Below are 25,040 nucleotides of genomic sequence, written 5' to 3' on the forward strand. Positions count from 1 at the left end.
CGATTTTGTAGCTCCCATTGTATGTTTAGTTCAGCTTCAAGATTATTCTTCTTTCTAGTTTTTGTTTTTTAATTAGTGTGAGGTAGCTTAAACCTGGGAAGTTGTAGATTTTGCCCTAAACTTCCTTCATCTCGTACTGGAAATTAAAAAAAACAAAGGGCAGACAAACTTGAAATCCTGGAACTTTTCTTTGCTATCTACAGTATTAATAAAAATAAAATAAAAAAGAACAAAGCTCAGATCAACTTGTACTTTCCAAAAAAAGTTATTTTTATATCAGTTGATGTTACAAAATACAAACTTTTTTACAACAATAGCACCATTTCGTTCAATGACACACAGTACTTCTGCTGGTATACACTGTGAGGGGGGGAGGGATGCTTTAAACTGCACTTCGTACATCAGTTTGGGGGAGGGGCCTTCAATCATGCCAGTTAGTGTCACACCTTCACCTGACCCATAGGTCTTACAGGAAGACAATAAATAAATAATACCATGATTTTATTTCCGTAGTCTGCCCAGTTCTGGCCTTGCATTACAAAATAAAAGTGTCCAAAATGTAAGCGCATGGATGAATGGAAATTTGGGGTCGGTTCAGCCATTCAGTGCAGAAGTCCTAAAAGTGATTGGAAAGTACTCAGGTCCTTAGGGTTTTTACTTATTTTTATTTACTTTTTGGTTTTTACAAGAAGCAAACTGGGCCAATGTCAACGCCAAATTCCTGATCAGCTCCACCAATATCCATAGGTGCAATGTCTACAATGGGCAGGCGGGAAGTTTTCTGTGTCCTGTATTCAATTACTGTCTTGCCCCATTTGCCAGTGTGTTTCTAGAAAGAACAAAGTAAACAGAGGTTAGTTTAAGCAGACATTAATACCATAGAGTTATACAAGCAAACTATTGTCACTATATCATTCTTTGTCTACCAGCCTATGAGCTGTTCTCCTAATCTCCCTATGAAGGATGCAGAAGACCTAATACCTAAGTAAACCTGTGAGAATTTAAAAAAAAAAACAGATATTCACTCAGGAGAGGGAAGCCTCTAGATCCTCCGGATGCTTCCCCCATCCTCCTCCACCAGGCCATTCCAGCACTGAGACCACCCAAGCTTGCAAGCATGCAACTGCACTACGCATGTACAATATCACAGACCCACTGGGGCTTCCGTGGAAAAAGCCAAGCCCTTTTGGGGCCAATGCTACAGTAGCATCGGGTTGTGCTTTTCATGCTGAAGCCCGAGACCCTGTGCATGTGCGAGCCATCGAGAAGCCCTTGCTGAAGGTTTTCCGGAGGGGACAGTGCTCGAACGGCCTGATGGAGGAGGACGGGGGAATCCTCTGGAGGATGCAGACGCTTCCCTCTATTGAGGTGAGTACCCCTTTGGGGCATTTTTTGTTTCCCTACAGGTACACTTTAAAAAGAGTCTAAAGCCATAAAAATGACCTATTTTTATTGGCCAGTTCTATTAAGCATTAAGATCATAAGTGATGCACCGTGGCAGAAGGAGGTATTTATACCCCCAAAATCCCAAGGCAAAATTCCACGACTTTCAAGGTTGTGGACTTTGCTGCCCGGGGGAGGCAGAGCTTTGCGCTGTAGCTCTTCCTCCAGTCCAGTCAATCTCTGCCGATCTCCACCTCTCCCCGCCCCTCTCAGTGAAAGAAGACTGAAAGGGGCAGGGAGAAGCAGAGATTGACTCGAGCAGGGCAGAGCTACTGCGCAAAACTCTGCCTCTTCCAGGAAGGATCTCTGAATTTTGCCCCGGGGATTTTGGGGGTTTAAATGCATCGTTCTGCCGTGAGAATGTGGCGTATATCAGCTATGATCTCAATGCTTAATAGAACTGGCCAATAAAAAGAGGTATTTTTATGGCTTCAGACTCTCTTTAAGATGCTTACTACTAAGGTCATGTACCACTAATGTTTCCTGAATATGAAAGGTACATACAGGGTCGGTCTCGAGAAAGCCCTGATTTGGGGGTGAAACGGCCGTCGACTATCCTCCGCACCTCTGTTTGTCATCGTGTGCCTGATAAGTATTATCTTGTTTGCAATTTTATAGCTGCATGGAAATATTTTACTGAAGATCATTAAAAGTTGTGTTTTATACATTATGGTGAGCTGCACCTGGAGCTTTTCTTCTTATACTGATGCTTGATATACAGGGACAAATGACCCCAAAATATGTACAGATATAGTAGATATGGAAATTTCCTGCATACGTCACATGCCCTGTCAGTGGTGAGGAACTACTTTTTGTCTGCTACGGAGCTCACAATAATATACCTGCATATTTGATTAAACTCTGTATTGTTTATATGTCCCATTCACTGTGATAATGTTATCATTGAAGAAGCATATTCTTCGGCCCTTTATGGATGTTGTGCTTCAGGAAAACCAGCAAAAATATTGCTCTTGTGAGTACCTTTATGACTGAAAACTCTGACGGTCTGCATTTATCAGGTTATCTGTCTAAACCAGGAGTGTAAAACTCAAATACAAAGTTCGCCGAAAGTGACCACTGGGACCAAGTTGCAGGCCAACCTCAATGTCTAATGGCCATCTCCCTCCCTTATACCGTTCCGTGGTGTCTTAATGGCCCCCACTCCCCTATACAGTTTCTGGTGTCTAGTGGTCCCCTCTCTCCCCTATACAGTTCCCTGGTGTCTAATGCCTTCTCCCTCCCCTATACAACTCCCTGGTGTCTCGAGCCCCTCTTCCATCCCTTATACAGTTCCCTGGTTTCTAGTGAGCCCCCCATACAGTTCCCTGGTGTCTAGTGCTTCCCCCCTTGCTCCTCCATATGGCTTCCTTGGTGATATAGGGCATCACCTCCAATATAGCTTCCCTGGCGGCGTAGAGTGGGCCAAACATAATGCCCAAAAGTGGGGAAACCACTTGAGGGTCAAATTTGATGGCTCTGTCAGACAGATTTGGCCCATGGGCTGGAGTTTGACATGTATGGCCTAAACTCAAAGCCTTTAAATAAATAAGGATCCTCATTCTTAACACTAGATGCCATTTTCATGAAAGTTTCTTCATTATATTTACCTTGCAACCATCTTCCAAGGCGTTGTATGTGAACCTGCTGTTGCCTTCAGCTCTGATCTCAACATCGTTAGAGCCTTGGAGGAGTATAGCCTTCTTCAGGTTTCCTGATGCTTCATCCATGAAAGCAATGCTGTTTTTGCAGTGGTAGGTGATGTTCTGTGATGCATCCGTAGACAGCAGGCGCAGGAAGGTCATCTGAATGCTGGCAGTGTTGGGCGCTGAGCTGTCATCACCATAGCTGAACTGCAATGGAAAATTTATAGTATTTTAGAATGGTAAAAAAATGATACCTTTTTTAAGCAATCCGCATTTAAACAACATAATTAATGCAAAGGGAATCTATGGTCTTTGCTTTGTCTGAACATTATATAATTATATTATGTATTCTGTCATAATATCTGGGATATCTTCCCTAATTTCTTCTTAAAAATGTCCATCACTGCCTCATTCTCAGTCCCAGAGGTAAGTAACCTCACAAAATATCTGGTTCCATATGTGACCTTTCTTGAAAATGTAGATAAATGGTTAAAAGACCCAGAACACTTTGAATAATGTCTTCTGTTCCATAGATCTGAAGAGATTTGGGTCATTTAGAAAGTGCCTTATTGCAGAACATTTTCTGCCCCTCTCCTAGAAACACGTACATACTGTATTCTGACCTGTGCTTGTAACAGAAAAGAGAAAAGCTGAATGGCTACTAAGAAAAGAACAGAAACTGTTCTACAGCTGAAGCGTGAGGCCCATTACGCTTTTAGACAAACTGATCAGGGTGCTGTACTTACCTGGAAGCCACCATTGACTGTCTCTCCAAACCAGATGTGTTTCTTTTCCTTGGTCTTGCTTGACCACCAATTCTTCTTGGGGATCTTGCTTGGAGTTGGGTTTACGCATGATTCTCCAGTTTCCATGTTACAGAAGACCTTGATGGCATCAACTGTGCAACCTTGGTTAGGATCAATCCAGTACTCGCCTAGACAAAAAATGACAGTTTCAATGAATGGCAAGGTATGATTTAATGATCAGCTAGTACACAGAAAGCTAAATGTTTCTTGATGCCTCATTCACAGTGGGACGTTGCGTTGTAATACGAAAGTCACAATGCAGCATTACAACGCAAATGCAAAAAAAGGTGGTAATGCACATTAATGCTGCGTTATCGTCCCATACAGTAGGCACAGTAAAGCATACAGGCAATGAAAAGTATGCTTTCCTGTACCTGGTAATGTGTGCGTTTAGAGGTAATAGCTCTAAACGTTACAATGCGTCGCTAACGTGGCACTGTGAACATCCCATAGGATTAGCATTGCAGTGCAGTAAGTTGCGTTATAAAAGTTTATAACGCAGCTCCGCAACATCCCACTGTGGATGAAGCCTCACACAAGGGGCTTGATTCACTAAACCGTGATAACTCAAATATCACACCTTATTAAAGATATCACACCTTATCAAAGATATCACACCTCATCAAAGTTAACGCGCCTTATCAGGGTAGCATAGCGAGCGCTACAAACATATGCCTGCTAATTGGCAATGGCACTCGTCCTGCCCTGAGCCCCTGTGGGTTCGTAGCGCTCGCTATGCTACTCTGATAAGGCGTGTTAACTTGATAAGGTGTGATATCTTTGATGAGGTGTGATATTTGAGTTATCTTCAGATATTCTCCCGTCACACACCTTTCCAGGCCTGATAGACAGACCTCAGTGTCGGTGCCCACCTCCTGCAGGTACACCACTCCTGCACAACCGTAGTACAATGTACAAAATGGAGACGGCACACAGATGGCTTCAGTAGAACAACTGTATTATAGCATGCACAGGCACACACACGACATGTTTTGGGCATAGCCCTTCCTCAGGTGTCCACCTGAGGAAGGGCTCTGCCCGAAACATTTTGTTTGTGTGCCTCTGCATGCTATAATACAGTTGTTCTACTGAAGCCATCTGTGTGCCGTCTCCATTTTGTACATTGATATTTGAGTTATCGCGGTTTAGTGAATCAAGCCCATTATATAGTCCATCACTCAATGTCTTTATCACTTCAGGAAGTTGGTGGGTTTTCCATGCAAATTGTGGTTCCTCAGGTATTTCAACTTCCAACCTGTCCATTTGATGCAGTTAACAGCTAGATAATGGCCTTCTGAACTGGCCTTCTCCCCCATTAATATAAACATTTTATCTCAGAGGAGATTAGAGACAAAAAAATGAACTGTTAGAGTTAAGCCTCGTACACACGCTGTACTACAGGGAAAGACGGGTCCGTCAGACCCTCCCACTGGGCGGGCGTTCCAGCGACAGTACAGCGTGTGTACAGTACGTGTGTACAGCGGTAGGGTCTGACGAACCCGTCGTTCCCTGTAGTACAGCGTGTGTACGAGCCTCTAGAGTTAGCAAAAGAGTGTCAGATGCAGGTAATGTCATTTTCAGAATTAGATTTAGATAGCACTGCCTAAGAAAGTTAGACATCACATTCTGCACGTCTAGCCAGTAGGATTACATAGCACCCTGCATCAGTAAAACAATGTTGCTTAGATATGCGGAATATGGCAAAGATCAGATTAAGCAAAAGAAATGTATCTAAAGTCACATACCACTCTTCCAGTCAGGATGACAAAGTTTAAGGTCACGGCAAGTACGAGCTGGGTTTTTCTTAGTTCCATCTGGGCTGCGAATATTCTCAATTTGGGTGTTCAGCGATTTCAGAGTGGCATCGACCTCAACATCGTGCTGGCGAAGGTTGCTAGAGGCTTGGTCAGCACGCATGTAACGGAGAGGATCGGGTCCTTTCTCAGGCTGAGATAGGCCAGCGAATGCAGACATGTCAATACCAGGACCAGGAGGACCAGGAGGACCAGGTGGACCAGGTGTACCAGGAGGACCCTATATGAATGGTCATCAGTAAAGAATATTGCAGTATTAGGACATCATTCAATAGCATGATTGCTGTTGCAAACAATAATATACCATAAGCATGTTGAATTGTTTTACTTAAATAAAGTTGACTTGGTACTTACAGCAGGACCAGTTTCACCACTACGACCACGAGGACCAGGTGGACCAATTGGACCAGGCAGACCATTAGAACCATCTTTGCCAGAAGGACCAATGGGACCAGGAGGACCCTAAACAAGATAAGAATACATTATAAAATTCTTTCTAAATGAAGGTATCAATAGTAATAATAATAATAATATTTTTAGTCAATTAGACACCTACTCTTGGACCAGCAGGACCAGAAGCACCAGTAGCACCTTGATCACCAGCAGTACCCTAAATGGTAAAAAAAAAAAGTAAGTTTAGGTTAAATAAACATTGTTTAAAGACAAGATTACATATAGTACTATGTGATAAATGGCATAATGGCTGACTATATTGCACAATATTTTATTTCAGATATTTGGATGTCCTTGATGCACATACATTCTGCTCTGATTTAACTAGAATTATCCATACAAAAATAACACAGAGGTGATTTGTTTACTTTTGTTGCATCTTTTTGAACCTGTTCGGTTATTTATTGCTTTTGAACCTGCCCAATTATAATAGTGTCAGCTAAATATGATAGTATCTGATAATTGTTATATTAAAACAAATGAATAGGCACACATAATGTTTATTATAGGGACTGTTTTTTAAGGTGTTATTCATATTTACTATTAATACCTAAAATACCTATTTACTATCAATACCTAAAAAGGATTCTTATGCAGGTAAATAAGTACTGTATTTCCTACAAATGTAACATTTTTTGTAACTTGCAATTTTAAGTGGCAAATTTCAAGTAAGCCTTAGAAAAAAATCCCGTAATAGCTTGTTGTTCTGAGGTCAGACTTTGTAGCGTTACTGTCATGGAAAGAAAATACCTTCAGTTCTACTCTGTCTTATTTAGTTTGGGCATTTGTAGGCATGCAGGTAGAGCTGGGTTTCCTCATTAGAAATCCTGGGATGCTTTGCTAACTTTGGAATGTCCAAATCACATGGCCAGCGGTGTGGAGAGATGCACACATCTCTTCTATAAAATAATGGCACTATGTGATTTTGATTTGTCACTGTGCATTTTGCAGTGACACCAATACAACATTACCTACTTATTTCAATGTAGTTTGGTATATCAATTTAAATTCCTAGTTACTGAAATCCACCAGAACTCTGTGTCAGTAAAATAGAGTCAATTAGATGCTAATGATGGCAGTTTTCTATTATGTCTCAGTTCTTTGCTACAATTTGTAGTTTATGCCCTAAATAGGTCTGATACACAATTTTTTTTCCTCACAATTTATAGACCCATATGCAGAGGCGTATCTACAGGGGTGCAGGTATGGAATGTGCCATGGGCGCCTCATATTGGGGGTGCTGCTCCATAGCATCCTTGGTGTTCTCCATACAGATACTAGTTTTCATCAGGGGGACATTCTGCTGCCTGGTTGCATCTTTTAAAGGAAAAAAGCTGCTTAACCGTAACTTGGAGGATACTTATGGGCTGACCTATTACGATACTCCATTCTTACAGGCCATGCTTCACTTCAACTTGGACATAATCAATTCAACAGAGGCTACATGTTAAAATATCTGGAGGGAGTGCCATCCACAACCTTCCCCAGGGGCAGATTTCAGTGTTTGCCATAGGTGCAGTTTTCCCTAGATACGCCTCTGCCCATATGCAAGGGATTACATGAAGCTGATATAAAAAGAAATCAGAAGCTTTCACTTGCTTTAATACAAACACACATAATAAATCCTTATAGGACAATACACGATTATATTATTTTTTAATTCTACTGAAACATACGAATTCAGATTTTCCTTGGCAATTTTACTTACTGGAGGTCCGGGCAGACCCTGAAGACCAGTGAAACCTCTGTGACCCTTCTGACCTCTCTCTCCAGCCTCACCAGCTTCACCTTTGTCACCACGTGGACCTTGAGGACCCTAAAACACAGGAAAGAGTTTCAACAAAAGCACTAAAACGTTCAACAAAGTAATATGACAACCCATCTTTTTACTTGTTATGGTATTTCTGTACAGAGATTGTGTAAACAGTGCTGCTGCTTATTTCATCTTTTGTTTCTCACATGTAAAATGCATAGTCGTAATCAGTCAAATATGCTGTTAGCACAGTGATCAGCGTGCACTTTATCAGTAATTTTGCACAAAACAAGTGTAATATGTTCATACATAGACAAACGGGTTATGCACACTTGTGCGTCACTGTGCAGATTTCAGCAATGTGTACAGTGTGCACTATGTAAGTATATCAGACAGGGCATATACAGCACTTTCTGATGGTCCCATTTATTTGCTGTGCTGCAGTGTGTTCAGAGAACACATTGCTGCACACATTTTGGTCTGCGTTATTGAATGGGGTCAGCAGTGCAACATTGCACAAAACTAGTACCGTGTATTGCTGTAAACACATGGCTACTTGTGTGCGCAAGTCCTAACTGTCATCGCTAATTAAGCCATTTTACATTACATTGCCGTATGCGTGGGGTGATAAAACCTAACATCACTGCAATGCCTGGATATTTAAACACCCAATGCTATACCTTGCCCCCGAGATACAGTAATCTTCCATTTAGTACATTTGCCAGTGCCACTGAAGCCACTTACTGAGCCACTTACTACTGTGCTGTATGGCTTTACCAAACTGATAAAAGACTGGTCATTTCATTGAGTGATAAATCTTGTGTCTGGTCAGCATCAGAAAAAGGTCCGTTAAGGGCCCGTTTCCACTATACCTAGTTGAATCCGCATAGAAAAAATAGTTTGCGGATTTGCATGCGTATGCAAATTTAAGTGCATATGCAGGCGCTTTTTTTCATGCGAGCTCACATGTATACACAATTTTTATTTCAATTTTCCTCTCGCCATTTATTACTATTGACATCTGCACGCACAAACGCGTACGCGTGACCGCGAAAACGGCTAAACCACGTGGAAAATTGTTACAGAGGTAGCCAGTTTTTTTTTCACCTGCGGTGGGAAGCGAATTTCGCCTGTAATGGAAATAGGCCCGTTGAAATACATTGCATATGCGAATTTGCATGCGGCTAATGCATGCAAATTCGCTATAGTGGAAACAGGCCCTAAATATTATGTTTTCTAAAGCTGTCACAAGTATACAGCAGATATATTATTCCATGGTAGTGGTAAATGGAAAATGTTACTTACTGGCAGACCGCGAGCTCCAGCGGGACCAGATGGACCCAAAGGACCTTGTGGACCCTAAAATAAAGCATAAATATTTCATTAAACATATTCCATAAACAACTTGACAGGGTATTTTTCCAGGTTTTTGTTTCATTTCCAGCTTAAATAAATAAGGTCAGTAGAGGTACAATGCATAAAATAATAGTCCAGTGTTTTGGGGGGCACGACCCGCTCCAGGCCAACTCTTTACATTCAGTGATTAGTCAACTGTGAATTCTTATCTGCTTCTTTTATAATTACAGTGACACATTGAACTACTGACATTACTAAGTGGGAGTGTCAAGCTGCTATAATTATATGGTCAGTCTCAGGAATATAAAAAAATAGAAACAAGATACTTGGGCACACCTATTAGGTAGGCAACCTCAATCATCAGAGCACAGAAAAAAATTCTACATGAAAATGGTGCCTGTGAAAATGTCATTTCCTGTTCAGAGAATGTTGGTGCCGTATAAGTCAATAATGTGCTGTACAGCAATTGGTGTACTGTTGCTATGATTGCAATGAAATACAAATTTGGATTTTGAATGTTAATACAATTTAAGTTAACATTTTCTACAACACTAAACTTTATATATTTTTTTTACAAGAGTAATGTTTTCATTTTAGTTTACTGACTGACTCATTCAGTCATAAAAAATAACATTAATTTTAATTAGCATCTGCCTATGTTCAATACTGTGATAATTCAGGTTGGAGTGAGCTCGAGATGTCTCCCAGAGCACCACTGCTGAATATATGCAAATTAACCATTGTACCCTTAGAAGCTAAACACACCTTCAGGACCGCTGGAATGCAATGATGTGTCAGCTTGTTAAATTGTACAGAGCCATAATAATCCAACATGCATACAGACTGTTTCGGATTGTTTGATCCTCATCAGTGCATGGCATGGATTAATTTGGCTCTATGGAGTAGGGCTTGTAAACCGTGTACCTCTCGGTTTACAAGCCCTACTCCATAGAGCCAAATTAATCCATGCCATGCACTGATGAGGATCAAACAATCCGAAACAGTCTGTATGCATGTTGGATTATTATGGCTCTGTACAATTTAACAAGCTGACACATCATTGCATTCCAGCGGTCCTGGAGGTGTGTTTAGCTTCTAAGGGTACAATGGTTAATTTGCATATATTCAGCAGTGGTGCTCTGGGAGACATCTCGAGCTCACTCCAACCTGAATTATCGCAAATTCTTTCTGTTTTAGGAAAGCAAATTTTTGTTTTTCTTAACATCTTAGTAAGGGGGCTTTTAGGACCATTGTAGTCCCTTACACACTCCAATGAGTTCTGGGTCACCATGAGCTTGCTGGTTAGTCTGTACCTCTCGGTTTACAAGCCCTACTCCATAGAGCCAAATTAATCCATGCCATGCACTGATGAGGATCAAACAATCCGAAACAGTCTGTATGCATGTTGGATTATTATGGCTCTGTACAATTTAACAAGCTGACACATCATTGCATTCCAGCGGTCCTGGAGGTGTGTTTAGCTTCTAAGGGTACAATGGTTAATTTGCATATATTCAGCAGTGGTGCTCGGGGAGACATCTCGAGCTCACTCCAACCTGAATTATCGCAAATTCTTTCTGTTTTAGGAAAGCAAATTTTTGTTTTTCAATACTGTGCAAAGGCTAATTTACAATTTGAGATATTTTACCCATATTTAGCTGAACATTTTGGGTAGTTACATGAATGCAGGATCAATGTTCTGTGTTGTCTTAATAAAGAAAGTAGTCTTTGATCATAGTTTACTTGACGTTATTATTATTTAGTATATATATAGCGCTTACATCTTTCGCAGCGCTGTACAGAGTATACATAGTCTTGTCACTAACTGTCCCTCAGAGGAGCTCACAATCTAATCCCTACCATAGTCTTATGTCTATGTATGTATTGTGTAGTGTATGTATTGTAGTCTAGGGCCAATTTTAGGGGGAAGCCAATTAATGTATCCGTATGTTTTTGGGATGTGGGAGGAAACATGAGTGCCCGGAGGAAACCCACGCAGACACGGGGAGGACGTACAAACTCCTTGCAGATGTTGACCTGGCTGGTATTCGAAACAGGGACCCAGTGCTGCAAGGTGAGAGGGCTAACCACTACACCACCGTGCTGCCCTATATGTATGTAATTATATAGATATAGATATATATAGTATAAAAAACTTACGTTTGGGGGTGTTTGTATTTGAATGGCAATTTATTTTGTATTTCATGAACATTTTAATATAATTTCCTCATTGCCACTAATTAAATTCATTGCAATGGACAAAGCACTTCAGAGGCAGGACAATAGCAAAAGCTACATTTAGGAAACAGACTGCAAAGCAAAGCAGGTCAAATGGAACTAAAACAAAGGTCAATGATAGTCTATAATATTTCATTCAAATTTCAAGCTTTGCAGTTAAGATCTATCTACAATTCTTCAGAAAACAAGTCAGATGCTAAATACAAATGTGCAAATTATAAATATGGCCAAGGGTTAGAATAAGGATGTCAATTTCATAAGGTGTGCCTTTGAAGATTAATGAAGTACCTATTTAAGCATACACGTTACAAAATATACTTACAGATTCTCCTCTGTCTCCTTGTTTTCCAGTTGGACCTACAGGGCCGGGGGCACCAGGGGAACCAGGAGCTCCAGGAGCACCTAGAGGGCCAGTCTCACCACGGTCACCCTAAAATATATAAAGAGTTGGTTAAAAATGTACATTGGTTCCCCTAAAAGCTTTTCTTGACTTTCGTTCCTTCCAGTAACTGAATTGCAATGTTATGGAAATTAAAGTTTTTTAAACATGTTAGCCTAGATCTGGTTGGCCAACCTACTGCTCAGCACCCAACCCAGTTTTATGTGACCCTTACATGGCCCACCATTACACACGCTTCACCTCCTTTAATTTTCTAAAAAATGTAGTGAAGCTATGAATTTGGCCTTTTCCCATACTCCCTCCAGTTGTTAAAATGGTGCTACCGATGTTAAATTAGCCCTCAACTCTACTCATGTGTGATCCAGGTAGCCTGGATTAGCTAGGACCATTCAGGCAGAACAGCGGTGAACTTTGCTGCTGCCTGTAGGAGCCTTTTGATGAGTAGCCAGGATACCAAATGCTCCTTTTTGAAAAAAAGTCTAAAAATTCAGGGGAGTTTTAACTTGAATTTTGAACTTTTAACCTAGATGCTCTAGTGACCGCTGATTTGTTCAATAGTAAAGAGGAGTCATTCTCTTGGAAGTTGTGTTTTATTGTCCCTTTTGTAAGGTGTAATGAAACGGTCTACTTATATGGCATTTACATACAAGTGGGTTAAAAAAAACTGACTATGTTGTAGGTATAGATTTGCTGCAAATCTCCGTTATCAGCCCACCAATGCAGAGTCATAACTACAAATCTCCATTATTAGCTCTCCCTTTCCTTTCCTTTCCTTTCCTGGCCCAGCCTGGGGTCCCATATGCCAGGGTTCATATAACAAGTATAGCCATCATGACTCTGCTCACCTAGAACAAGTGAATGCAAAACAATACCTGCTCTTGAGAATGGACCCATGTATAAAAGCAAGGGTGGGTAAGTAGTTTGGCCTTAGACCCCACAGCCATATATCCCCTTGCAGTTGCAGGGTCTGATCCCCTATATTTACACTCCTGGTGAGATGATAGAGATCTATCACACAAATCTGGTGTAGACTTAATCAAGGACTTTCATCTAGTTCACAATATACCAAGCAATGTTATAAAGAGTTCAGGGCAGCAACTTTAGGGTATCCATCCACATTTTAGCCTGAAGAAATTATATCAGGGCATGGTTGAAGTAACTGTCCATGGGATTAACTATAGAAATTCAACTGCATGCAGAAAATGCTTATTTTTTATCTATTATCAGAAATGTTTCATCTTGAGTTATACTTTCTATAATCTGAAGAAACATCTTAAAACATTGATAGGTAGAATTGAAAGGTTCAGCACCCAAATATTAAAAACATCAATGCAGAATTGCTGTCTATTATGCCACCTAAGTTTTGCCAGTGTTGCTAAGATTATTCAGCAAAAACCTCACCTTCACACCAGTGGAACCATCGCGACCAGGGGGACCATCAGATCCAGGGTTTCCCTATAGGAGAATACAAAAGTACACAAGATTATTCTCAGTTCACATTTCTCAAAAGATGCCATTCACTCTTATACCTAACTATATACTAAGATCTGAAGCTTTTGTGTTGACTGAACTTTCACTGTATTCATTCAGTATTTTTTGAATGGTACATTAGGAGTACATCATTATTTAACCCTGTTGTGTTTTATTTTCATTGAGTACAACACCCAAGAAGAAATTAATTCTACACCTTAGTATGTAGTAAATTTCATGACCTCACCGCTTATTTTAAAGCCGAACAATGTTATTATTACTGCACCTCTGAACTTAGCAATAAGCAATAAAATGTTCCCTAGTAATCATTATAATATGTATAATTTTATAATAAGTGTTTGGAAGAACTTTGGAAACAAAGGTTTGAATTACAGTATATTCCAATCATCTCCTTTTGAATAGTATTTACTTTGGTCCAAGTGATTAAACTTTAACCTCAAAGTGGATAAATAAGTTATTATCTACAGTGTAAGGGAAATCATTTTCTGCCTCTGCCTTACAGGAGCATTATGGGTAAATTATATAATCTGTAGTAAATAAAAGGTAATACTAGGGAGTGTGGGAATCTGCATGGTACATACCACCAGACAGGGCCTGCCCGCTCATGAGGCGGGGTGAAACATTTGCCTCAGGCGGCAGATCTGGGGAGGCGGCACCCGCCTGTCCATGGATGCTGGGGGCCGCCCGCCGAGCTGGAGGGGTAGCTGGCAGAAAGGGGGTATTGGGCCTAGCGGTCGGTCCCCCGATCTGCGCTCCTCCTCCAACGCTAAGTACCAGCCTGCATATGATGAAGAGACAACGGGCGGGGGAATCAATCACCTCTTCCACGTTCCATCGTGTGCTCCACTGACGTCACTTCCGGCAACGCCGCCCACTGTATTGTAAGTGGATGGCCTTGCAAGAAGTGACGTCAGTGGAGCGCACGATGGAACGCGGAAGAGGTGAGTGATTCCCCCGCCCGTTGCCTCGTCATCCTATGCAGGCTGGTACTTAATGCTGGAGGAGGAGCGCAGATCGGGGGACCCAGGAGAGGGAGGGGGGGGGTCCGACTCCCCTCCCCACCGCTAGGCCCAATACCCCCTTTCTGCCAGTTATCCCTCCAGCTCTGCGATTTTTTCTAATTTTGCCTCAGGCGGCAAAAAGTCTAGGGCCGGCCCTGCCACCAGATAAAAGATACTAGTCTAATCTATGTTCTAGAAAAAAAAAATCCAATATGGCTGCCCCATCCTAGTGAAGGTATAAAATATGAGGGTTTAAATAGCTGCAGGCCTCTTCATTAATTAGTTTGAAATACTTTAGCTGGGTCTTATTAATACAAGATATTTTTATGTTTCCCTATTACAGTGTAGTGTATTTCAGGCATGGTTACCATTGTTCATCAAACTCTGGCTTGGCTGATCTTAGGTTTATTTTAGTAAACTCTTATATAGTTATTTATCCATGGGAATGATTACTCTTGTATATTGAGGGAAAGGTAAGAAACACAGAATAAAAATGGCATTTAACAAACAAAACAAAACTTATATTGCCCACCACTGTTATGTTGCAGTGTTGCTGGGCAGTATTTAAAGCAGTGGTTTTCATGTCTTGTAATTACTGATGTCATCCTTTAAACACTCTCTCTAGGGCTCTATTGCCTAAAATATCCTGAAAACTCCAAGACAGATCTGTCCTTTACTGTCCTACTTGGGTAGATGTCTGAGCATGGACTTCATTCATTGTGTAGAATGATAAAGATGCTATAACTTTTAAAAGTGGAACGATATGCTTGATATTTACAGGGTATCAGAGGGGTATCAAAGAGTACGTACTTCACGTCCAGGTTCTCCAGAAGGTCCAGTCAAACCAGGTGGGCCAACAGGGCCAGGGGGTCCACGGTCACCAGCACCTCCAGGGCTTCCTTGTTTACCAGGCTCTCCCTAGCAAAGCAATGATGGCCACAACAATTATTCATAATAGAAACCTATATACAGTCTTAGCAAGAATATCCAACAACATGCTGACTGACAACAACATTTAAACGTTTTAACTCTATCAGTAGGTGAAAACTATCATTAGCAAATTTTAGTGACTTTCATGTGTACATCTCTAAGGACCTATTTATGAAAACAGTCATGTAGGCAAAAAGTCTCATGTGTCTGCATAACACATTATTTTTGCCAGGCTCCTATTTATAAAGTTGCGGTGAAAAATCAAATTACACTTATTTAGTCAAATGTGTTGGTGAATTACAACAGTATTACTACTACAGTAGGCAATGTAAAGCTGCTGCTTATGAAAGTCGTATTAGTTATTCTGCTGACATAAATGAAAAGATTTCACTGCAAAACTGGCTCTGCTATAACTTACAAATGACCTTAAAGGAAACCTAAGCAACATAAATTGAACAAATAACAACATGATCAGACATCACCTATGGTGAAACCTGCATGTAAATTATAACTTTTTGTTCTCATCATAACATTATTGAATCCTTGTTTGTTAGCCTTAACTAGCCTAACCAATAAAAACTTAAAGTTAGGATTGTCCAGTGTAATTATGGAAAACAAAAGTTTGCTTTCTTAAAACAGGAGTTCTGCTTCACCATGAGCTTGCTGGGTACTCTATAACTGCAGTTTAATTATGTATACAATATTTATTTAGAATTTACCATTGTTATCTGTTTACTGCTGCTTGTCTTTTACAGATGTCCTATTTTAAAAACCACTTATTTTACCAAGTCTAATGGACGGATTATGTGTATTTATAGAAAATGTATAGAGTTCAGTAGGCGGATTTGGATGCTTAACCTGAAATTAACTATCACTGTAATCTTGTCTAACACCTTATACAAGTTGAGTACATGTGGTGTGATGATTAATGATGATAAATAACTGTTTATATTACTAGTCTGCTGTAATATCAGATTTATAAACACAGATCTTAAAACTGTAATTAGTGTTTCTAGATATTACCAGTTTTGCCAGACTCTAGCAGCTAAAAATCCCTTTTTATTTTTTTTCACTTACAGTAACTAGTGAGCTACCTGTTTTTATGCTGCATTGCATTTTGTAAGATATTGTCAAAATTATGAATATTTTTTTATACTTAATATGTACTTACAGAAGGTCCAGGAAGACCAGGGAAACCTCTCTCACCACGCTGACCGGGCAAACCAACAATACCACGACTTCCAGCCAAACCTTGAGGACCAGGAGGACCATCAGGACCCTAAAACATGATGTAATGAAAAAATGTGGTTAGCAGACTTTGTGTGAAATATGGACTGACTCATCAACATATGTATTTCCACTGAATATGTACAACTATCTATGCAGATAGCTCTATTGTAACTCAATTCAAACACAAATGCAAAGATAATTCAACTTGCTAATTGGCAGTTAAAGAGGAACTCCAGTGAAAATAACATAATGAACAAAAGTGCCTAATTTTTACAATAATTATTTATAAATGATTTAGTCAGTGTTTGCCCATTGTAACATTTTTCCTGATGTACATTCTGATATTTATTACTTGGTGACATTTTTACTGCTGGCAGGTGATGTCTGTGGAAAGAGATTATGCATTTTTGGCAGTTGGAATCAGTGGTTATTTCCCACAATGCAACAAGGCTCCCACAGTGTGATGTCAGGACCCTGGTGCTGACATCACACTGTGGGAGGGGTTTCACCACAATATTAGCCATACAGAGCCCCCCGATGATCTGTTTGAGAAAAGGAAAAGATTTCTCATGGGAAAGGGGGTATCAGCTACTGATTGGGATGAAGTTTAGTCCTTGGTTATGGTTTCTCTTTAAGCCAATTCGCTGGCTGAACTTGGAAATGTTGGTACTTTGTGTTTTAGGTACTTTATGTATTGGTACTTTAGTTTTTACACCCACCATCTTATCAGGTCAATGTGATACCACATGATGTAGTCAAACGCCTAGATGGCTTTTGTTTGGAGAAGAGGATGCTAAACTTACTCAGGACAGATTGTGAAAGAAAAACTGGAGCAAAAGTGAGACAGTATTCAAGACCAATCAATTAGGTTTTAAGGTTGGCTGAAATAAGGATTGTGATTGACCACCTTGAGCAACTCATTCAAGACAAAACAACATTTATATTGTGCTTTTCTCCTGGCAGAATCAAAGCACTTGAGCTGCAGCCACTGGGGTGCACTCAGTAGGTAGTAGCAGTGTTAGGGAGTCTTGTCCAAGGACTCCTTACTGAAAAAAACCACTATTTGTTCCAGTCTCCTTGCATTGATAAATAAGCCACAATGGCCCATATGCAATTGAATTTTTCACCTGACTTTTCTCCTAGGTGATATTTTGAAACTTGTCAATAAATTGATTTTTAAACTATTAGCAAGCAAAGAAATGCTCAAAATAATTTTGATAGTACTTTTTACCTACTTTTTGATACGTTTTCCATTGCAAAGTGCTAAAATGTTATTTTAAATGAAAGATGATTTTTTTTCTCCTAGGAGAAAACTCAGGTGAAAAAGAAAATTGCATATGGCCCAATGGCCTCAATGCAACTAACGTTTTCTCCTGCATTTTCTTTTAGAAGATAATTGTTCAAATACTCTTTAAAATAACTTTTCAGCACTCTGCAATTGAAAATGTAGCAAAAAGTATGTTAGAAAGTACTGGCAGGAGACACCTCAGGAGAAAAAGTTGATCGAACATGTCTGTTGCCAACTGTTGAACATGACAAGATAATAACGAAACAAGTCATTTTGGCACATGTTCACAGCCGCATAGCACCTGACCTGGACACCGCCATAGACAAAATGTTATTACATCTATAGCAGCACAGTGAGATTTTAAATGTAATTCGGTGCTGGCGATAGCTAAACCCCATATTACTTCTTTTTAGCAGTTGAAAATGACTCGGAGGGGAAATAGTAACACTGCCCAGAATTTTAGTGGCTGCAGGATGGGCCATTACCGGTATTTGCTCACCCTGTGCCCGACTGGCAGGGCCGGGCCGAGGCATAGGCTGGAGAGGCTCCAGCCTCAGGGCTCAGTGTAGGAGGGGGCGCACAATTCATTCAGCTGTCATTCCTAATTGTGTTTGAAGCAGAAAGAAATAAGAAAAGGGGATACATAGCAGTGACTGCAAGCCAGATAACTAGATATTAAGGTGTTGGGGAGGTTGTGGGCCCTGTGGCACCTCTTAGTCTAATAGCAATCAGTGTGTGACGGCTGGGGTGGCAGGGATGGAGGGGCGCACTTTGATGTCTCAGCCTTGGGTGCTGGAGGACCTTGTCCCGCCTCTGCCGACTGGCCAGGGTGACAGACAGTCCAATACGTTTGCAGATAATAATGGTATGAGGCTGGACTTTAGAGTGCTAAAGGCCCCTTTTTCACGGTCAAGGAATACATTGTCTCGTAAGATCAGTTGAATCCTACAGTGCAAACACCTTGTGGGTTTTTTATACACATCTCAGGATAGTATTACTCTTAGATCTGCAACTAAATAACTTCAGGCGTGGTTGTGTAAACCCCAGGTAAAGAGATAAAGGCACCAAGTCCACGCATCACCAAATATTTACAGAATTATCTGATATTTAGCATGTGGAGAAGGCTTCTTCATCTCTCAAACAGGATAGTATTTCACTTAGAAGCTCATAAAGCATTCTATAGTACTAGTACATATCAATGTTGTTTCTTTGATTTGTCCAAGTCTTTTAAATCCTGGTAAGTTCTAATGACTAACTATGTTCTGAAGTCACTAATTGTTTAATTAATACCTTTTTCCATTACTGAATTGTTAGGATATCAGATGTGATGCTAGATAGATTTCTCTATACTTACAGGGGGACCATCTTCACCAGGCTCTCCCTTCTCACCAGAAGTACCAGCAGGACCTTGCAGACCAGGATCACCAGCACGGCCAGGAGGACCACCATCACCCCGAGCACCCTTGGGTCCATCTTTGCCAGCAGATCCAGGGGGTCCAGGAGCTCCAGGGTTACCCTGTTACATTGATTAAAAATATGTAAACACCGCCAAAATAATCATATTACCATGAGATTATATAAAGGTCATGTATTTAATTTAAAAAAATATTCATTTGCTATATGGACATGCTATTTATCTACTTGTTAGTATTACTTGTTATATAATATCTATATGAGTGACAAGATGACAATGTGGATTACACATAATGCAATGCACTAGTAGAAAGGCCTCCATCCTTCTTTTACTCTTGGCCTATGGGCTGAGATTCCCAAAACAGCCAATTTGCTTTAATACTAGCATGTGCTATAGCATGCTAAAGAATACTTCTGTTTAATATGTTGTTTCCATGAACGTTGAATCTGATTTGATTAATCAAGAAGAACTGATCTGTTTTATGTACTCTGAGAATCAAGCTCTATATATCGGATGAAATAGTTTAAACTTGATTGTCCATTCTATAATGTGCAATTGACATGCAGGGCCTGATTTGTAAGTGCTCACACAAGCCATGGCCTAAAGTCTCATGCACATCATATACCCACACGTGTATACTGTATATAAACACGCACGCGCGCATGCGCACACACACACACACACACACACACACACACACACACACACACACACACACACACACACACACACACACACACCCGTGTATACTGTATAACTGTATCAACACACACACACACACGTGTATACTGTATATAAACACACACAAATGCACACATACTACCTGCATTTGGCAGAACTGTACAATTAAGCCTCTTGCAGGGACAGTGCAATATCGACTTATCACACTGTTGCTCATTCATATCATACACATCAGTATACCGAGGGTATTGAAGGACCAGAAACGGTGCATGGCAAAGTGTGGCACTGTGTGTTGCATGGGTGAATAGGCTATACGTGCCATAGGACCACTTACATAGGGCCAGTTTTGCTTGGTAAAGGCTGTAAGCCATAGCCTAAACATGGTGGTCAGAGATGATTGCCAATTGCTAGATTTATGTAAAGGTGCCCTTTGGGCTATAGTAGTAGTGGTCCACTAGCAAAAGCTATCGCATGGAAGAGATGGCCTGAAGCACTGAAAACCTCACATCAGGTGACAGATAAACAAGGAGTAAGCTACAGGGCTTATTAGGATACACATCTATGAAAATGATATTCCTAGCATGGCAATAATTGCCTGTTTATTTGTGCTTTTATTGAAACTCAAAAACAAAATTACTCACATTGGGACCAGGTGGACCAACTCTTCCAGCAGCACCAGGGAATCCAGTAGCACCCTATACAGAAAGAAAATTAAATAGTTACTTTTTCATAGAAATACCTGAACACTTACAGAGATGGAAAGAATTAACAGTAATATCTACTTCATTTCACCTAACGAGATTTCCATTGTACTAGTTTTATCTTAACAATCTCTACTGGACCTCACCTCAAATAAGCTAAATAATGTTCCTAAATGTCATTTGATGGCTGCTGCAAACACTAAAAGGTTACCTGTGTCTCTGCAGCTCCCCTGACAGGATATTGTTTACATTAGACAAGCCAGGGTTAAGCAGTCAGGTAGCTGTGTTAACCTCTTTATGGAGACTCACAGAGAGCCAAATGAGAGAGATGAATATCTCCTGGAAATGACCTTCAGATGTCAAAAGATATGTGTTGAAGAACTTTTATAAGGAAAGCTCAGATATAGCTTCTCCTTCTTCTTTTTTTACAGACAAAGAATACACTAAGAGTGAGGCTGTATTACATACAGCCTAACCATCTTTCCTATAGTGCTCATGTAGAGAAATAGGTCTATAGGACATTGTGGCAGGCTTCTGCTCCAGTGCAGAGCTTATGTTTTATCAGGTGGACAGCTGGGGAGCTCAAAGCACAAGATAATGTAGAGTCTTCTTAGCTACCTTGAGACAAATTTTCCAAAACAAGCACTGTAAAGAGGCTGTTAAGGCCACACACAATAAAGTCTTACCCTCCACAAACAATGAGGACAGTTTTACACTTGAGACGAGCATATGACCCTATGGCAGAATGCGCCAACGGGGTCATATGCATAGCGCTGCCCTTCTCCCAGTGATGTACACCCTGCTAGACAGGAATTACATCACTGAGATTCTCGGCTTCCCTGTCCTATCTGCATCATTCTGCTCATGTGCGCCACACTGCCGCCGCCAACATATTTAAAGTCTCTGCATCCCGCATTAACTTGCATTTAGTTGCCACGGAAATTTGACAGTAATGCGCTGTTGACTTTCCGGTGGGTCGGTAGCAGATCGAAAGCTTCCGACGCAACATGACATAGTTAATGTACTAGGCACCATACACTTTCTTTGCTGTTGCATTACCTTGCGTGCAGAAAGGGTAGCACAATGCAAAAAAAGGTGTCTATGTGTAAGAGGGACCTCAATCAAGTTTAACACAAGTTTCTTTAAGGAAAGCCCCACATGATATGATGCAGGGTATTTGTATACTGAAACAGAAGGTGCTCTGAAATGCATGTTGACTACCTACTCAGTCTCCATGGACCAAGATATTTTAAAAAGTTCAGCTTAGTCTTCCTCTGCACTACAACTATCAGGCTGAAGGACGTTGGCTGTAACTCTGTGTCTGTTATTATTTCCTAAATGTGAGCTACATAAAAACGAAAAATTGTAACAATGGCAAATGTTGGTAATACTTACAGCTGGACCTTGGGCACCACGAGCACCTTTGGGACCAGTAACACCAGTTGGGCCCTAAAATGAAGAAAAGAAATGTTGTTACAACCCAGTACTGTAATATTTTCACCAATTGAAATGAAATCCGTTTCTTCCATATCTAGAGATCTATGAATGGTCTAAAAGTATTTCTTCCATGTACAGTTTCCAAATATGTATGTACGTTAGGCAAGCCATATGTGCTATTCTTTCCCTATCATGGTTAATTGGCCGAGTTTTGTAAGGAATTTTTGCCTTACATAAATATGAGATCATAATTTTTTTTCCAGATACAGTTTATAGTCACACAAAAGGCATACTCACCAAAATTACACCACATGTCCTCTTCTATATATTTCTGCCATTATCTCATGTTACAGTAAAAGTGGCATTGAACCAATATTCAAGAGTATCTAACTGATTTTATTCATGGTGTTTGCAAACTTTAGTCATGGGATGCTTTTGATATATACCTAGGTGAAAGTATATGATATATTTACCGAAGGACCAGGAGCACCAGATGGACCTTGAGGACCTGGGGCACCAGCATCACCCTTCTGTCCAGACTCTCCCTGTTCACCCTTGATACCTGGTTGACCATCAGAGCCCTGAAAAACAATAGAGAAAACATCTTATGGCACCTGGTTTAGGCACAGAAGGCATAGCTAAGCAACTGATTATGCAGATAAATAGACTGTTAACTCATCATGCCTGCAACAGTATCTATGATATGTTAATGAAATTGATAAAAAAAAAAGCTAAGCAAATGTCCCATGTCAAAATAGTACATAAACTGGCAAAACAATAAGCTGCAAAAACTGTGCTTACAGCTACTTGTTTTGGTTCTGGATTTTCTGAACTGAATGTATACCATGGGATTGTTCTGTACTCAACATAAGATCTTTCTCTTTTCAGTGCACTTGGAGACATAATGTTACCAGTGGATTGTATCCCTATCCATGAGGTTGAATACTAAAAAGCCCTGCCACTATGGTATACCCTCCCCCGCCTTCCTTCCCCATACTCACATGCCAGGCACCAAACTATGATTTTAGTTCAGCATAGTGTCTGTAGAAGGTGGACACTAAGATTTCCTATTTTTGGTTTTATTGCTATTTTTGGTTTATGGTTCTTTGCATTTATATTTTACTTCACTGCAAATGGACTTGGCCAGTTCACTGGATGCTTATTCTCTCTCCCAGACTAAAATAGCCTTGAGGTTACTATTCATCCGGGAGGCTCAGGGCTTAAGCCAAAGACTTCCTCAGCCAGAACACCCCAGTACCAGCAGTAAAACAGCTATTGCTTGTGTGGCCATAATGGGAGCAGAAGGTGGAATCTCAAATAGAGATCTAAAGTTCGGTTGGGGAATCAATGTGTAACATTGTGGACATAACGGCCAGGGGGGCAGAGCCAAATTTAAATGGCACAGACGATAGTGACATCTGGTGACACCTGGAGCAACGGGGGCAAATCGAAATGGTAAGATAGAAGGCTAAGGTAGTACTGTGTGCACGTCATTATGTTTTTGACCTGCATATTTGTTAGATGAGAAGTAAGCTTAAGAAGATGGTGAATGTTTACAACTGTCAATCACTGTGATGTTTTTGTGAGGTCACTCATTTGGGGTGGGGGATTGTGTTGTTTGTAGGATATAAAAAGCGAGTGGGGTAACATGCCATGTAACCACATGCCTTGATAAAGGGGGACCCTGCATGGCCCCCGAAACAATTGTTGGTCTATCTTGTGGAAACTGGCACAATAAACATTATGTGCTTTTGAAAATTGGTGTGCTGACGATCCTTGCAGTCTGAATCTCAAATAGAGGTACCACAATTATGGCCTTCTACCCCCTTCCACAGTGCATCGCCGCCCCCACATTCACTCTCCCACACAGCAGGTGCAATCTCCTTGTGTCAGGGAATATTGCTGTCACACCTCAGCAGGTGCAGTATCATCATTTGCTGTTGCCCATCCATCTACTACTTCCTTTTCACAACAGCGGGACAACTGCCTCTCTGCACTAGCTTTCCTCCTGTCTTCAGTATTGACCAGTATATCATGTTGGTGATAGACCCTTCTCCCCCAGAACACAAGTGTGTAAGTAGGTTTAAATTAGGCTACAAACTGCATCTTTAAAACTGGATGATAAGACTCACTATAACTAGGTGACGATTGCATACCAACGTAAATGCCTTTTCATCCACTTCTGAACTTAATACACTTTGTTGCAGAACTAGCACAAAGTGGTTTTCAGCGAGTGTAGACTCCCACTCAACAGACTCATCCCTCCCCGTCTTTTTAAGTAAAGTGGCCCAGAAGGACTTAAATCTGGTTTACTCAGTATAATACAGTGTTTCCCTTGTTGGAAAACCTATTCTGCTTTATACTGGCAATTAGGGTTGCACCCTGTATTATGTGTATACTGATAACAAAACAACTGTATACAGATAAAAATGGAAATTGTAAAAAATTGGAAATGTAATTGTTGAGTGCATATTTGTGAAGATTCTCATCTTTCAGAAGTATGGTATAGCTCAAGTTGAAGCTATATTATTTTTTCTTTGGAAATTGATTATAACAGTTTTACTTTCCCTCTAAGAAATAGTAAGATACTTTACACAAACTGGGTTTTAAGTAAGTTACTATTTATGTTGGCCTCAATGACAAGATCATTGCATTTAAAAAAAGGGGATAATTGTAAAATGCCTCATTTACTTACAGGTGGGCCAGCAAATCCAGCAGGACCAGGTGGGCCAGTCTCACCACGATCTCCCTACAAGGGAAGCAAATAATGATGGTATTAGCGTCTTGAGGAAAGTAAAAAATATTAGAACACTCAGAACTTAAAAATAATACATTTCAATATTATTACTTTATCAAAGCTGAATGTGAAAAACTGAAAAATAAAATGTAATATAGCTACATCTACGCACTATTGTACTGTCCTGCATAATAAACTGTCCTATTATCAACTAACATAAAAAC

At 40.4% G+C, this 25,040-nt stretch overlaps 1 protein-coding gene across 1 annotated transcript in view; it reads right to left on the minus strand.

The window, feature by feature from the left end:
* Positions 1 to 246: 246 nt before the first annotated feature.
* Positions 247 to 25,040, minus strand: part of COL2A1 (collagen type II alpha 1 chain) — a 97,907-nt gene continuing 73,113 nt past the window's right edge. The window contains exons 38-54 of the mRNA XM_068267330.1: positions 24,775 to 24,828; positions 22,553 to 22,660; positions 22,038 to 22,091; positions 20,583 to 20,636; positions 19,201 to 19,362; positions 16,500 to 16,607; positions 15,209 to 15,316; positions 13,308 to 13,361; positions 11,829 to 11,936; positions 9,218 to 9,271; positions 7,868 to 7,975; positions 6,263 to 6,316; positions 6,061 to 6,168; positions 5,638 to 5,926; positions 3,833 to 4,020; positions 3,051 to 3,293; positions 247 to 829 (exon numbers count right to left, since the gene is read on the minus strand). Coding sequence (XP_068123431.1) covers positions 683 to 829; positions 3,051 to 3,293; positions 3,833 to 4,020; positions 5,638 to 5,926; positions 6,061 to 6,168; positions 6,263 to 6,316; positions 7,868 to 7,975; positions 9,218 to 9,271; positions 11,829 to 11,936; positions 13,308 to 13,361; positions 15,209 to 15,316; positions 16,500 to 16,607; positions 19,201 to 19,362; positions 20,583 to 20,636; positions 22,038 to 22,091; positions 22,553 to 22,660; positions 24,775 to 24,828 — 2,001 coding nt within the window. The 3' untranslated portion in view covers positions 247 to 682. The remainder of the gene's footprint in view (positions 830 to 3,050; positions 3,294 to 3,832; positions 4,021 to 5,637; positions 5,927 to 6,060; positions 6,169 to 6,262; positions 6,317 to 7,867; positions 7,976 to 9,217; positions 9,272 to 11,828; positions 11,937 to 13,307; positions 13,362 to 15,208; positions 15,317 to 16,499; positions 16,608 to 19,200; positions 19,363 to 20,582; positions 20,637 to 22,037; positions 22,092 to 22,552; positions 22,661 to 24,774; positions 24,829 to 25,040) is intronic.

The sequence above is a fragment of the Hyperolius riggenbachi genome, chromosome 2 (genome assembly GCF_040937935.1).
Source record: "Hyperolius riggenbachi isolate aHypRig1 chromosome 2, aHypRig1.pri, whole genome shotgun sequence".
In the NCBI taxonomy this organism is placed as follows: Eukaryota; Metazoa; Chordata; class Amphibia; order Anura; family Hyperoliidae; genus Hyperolius; species Hyperolius riggenbachi.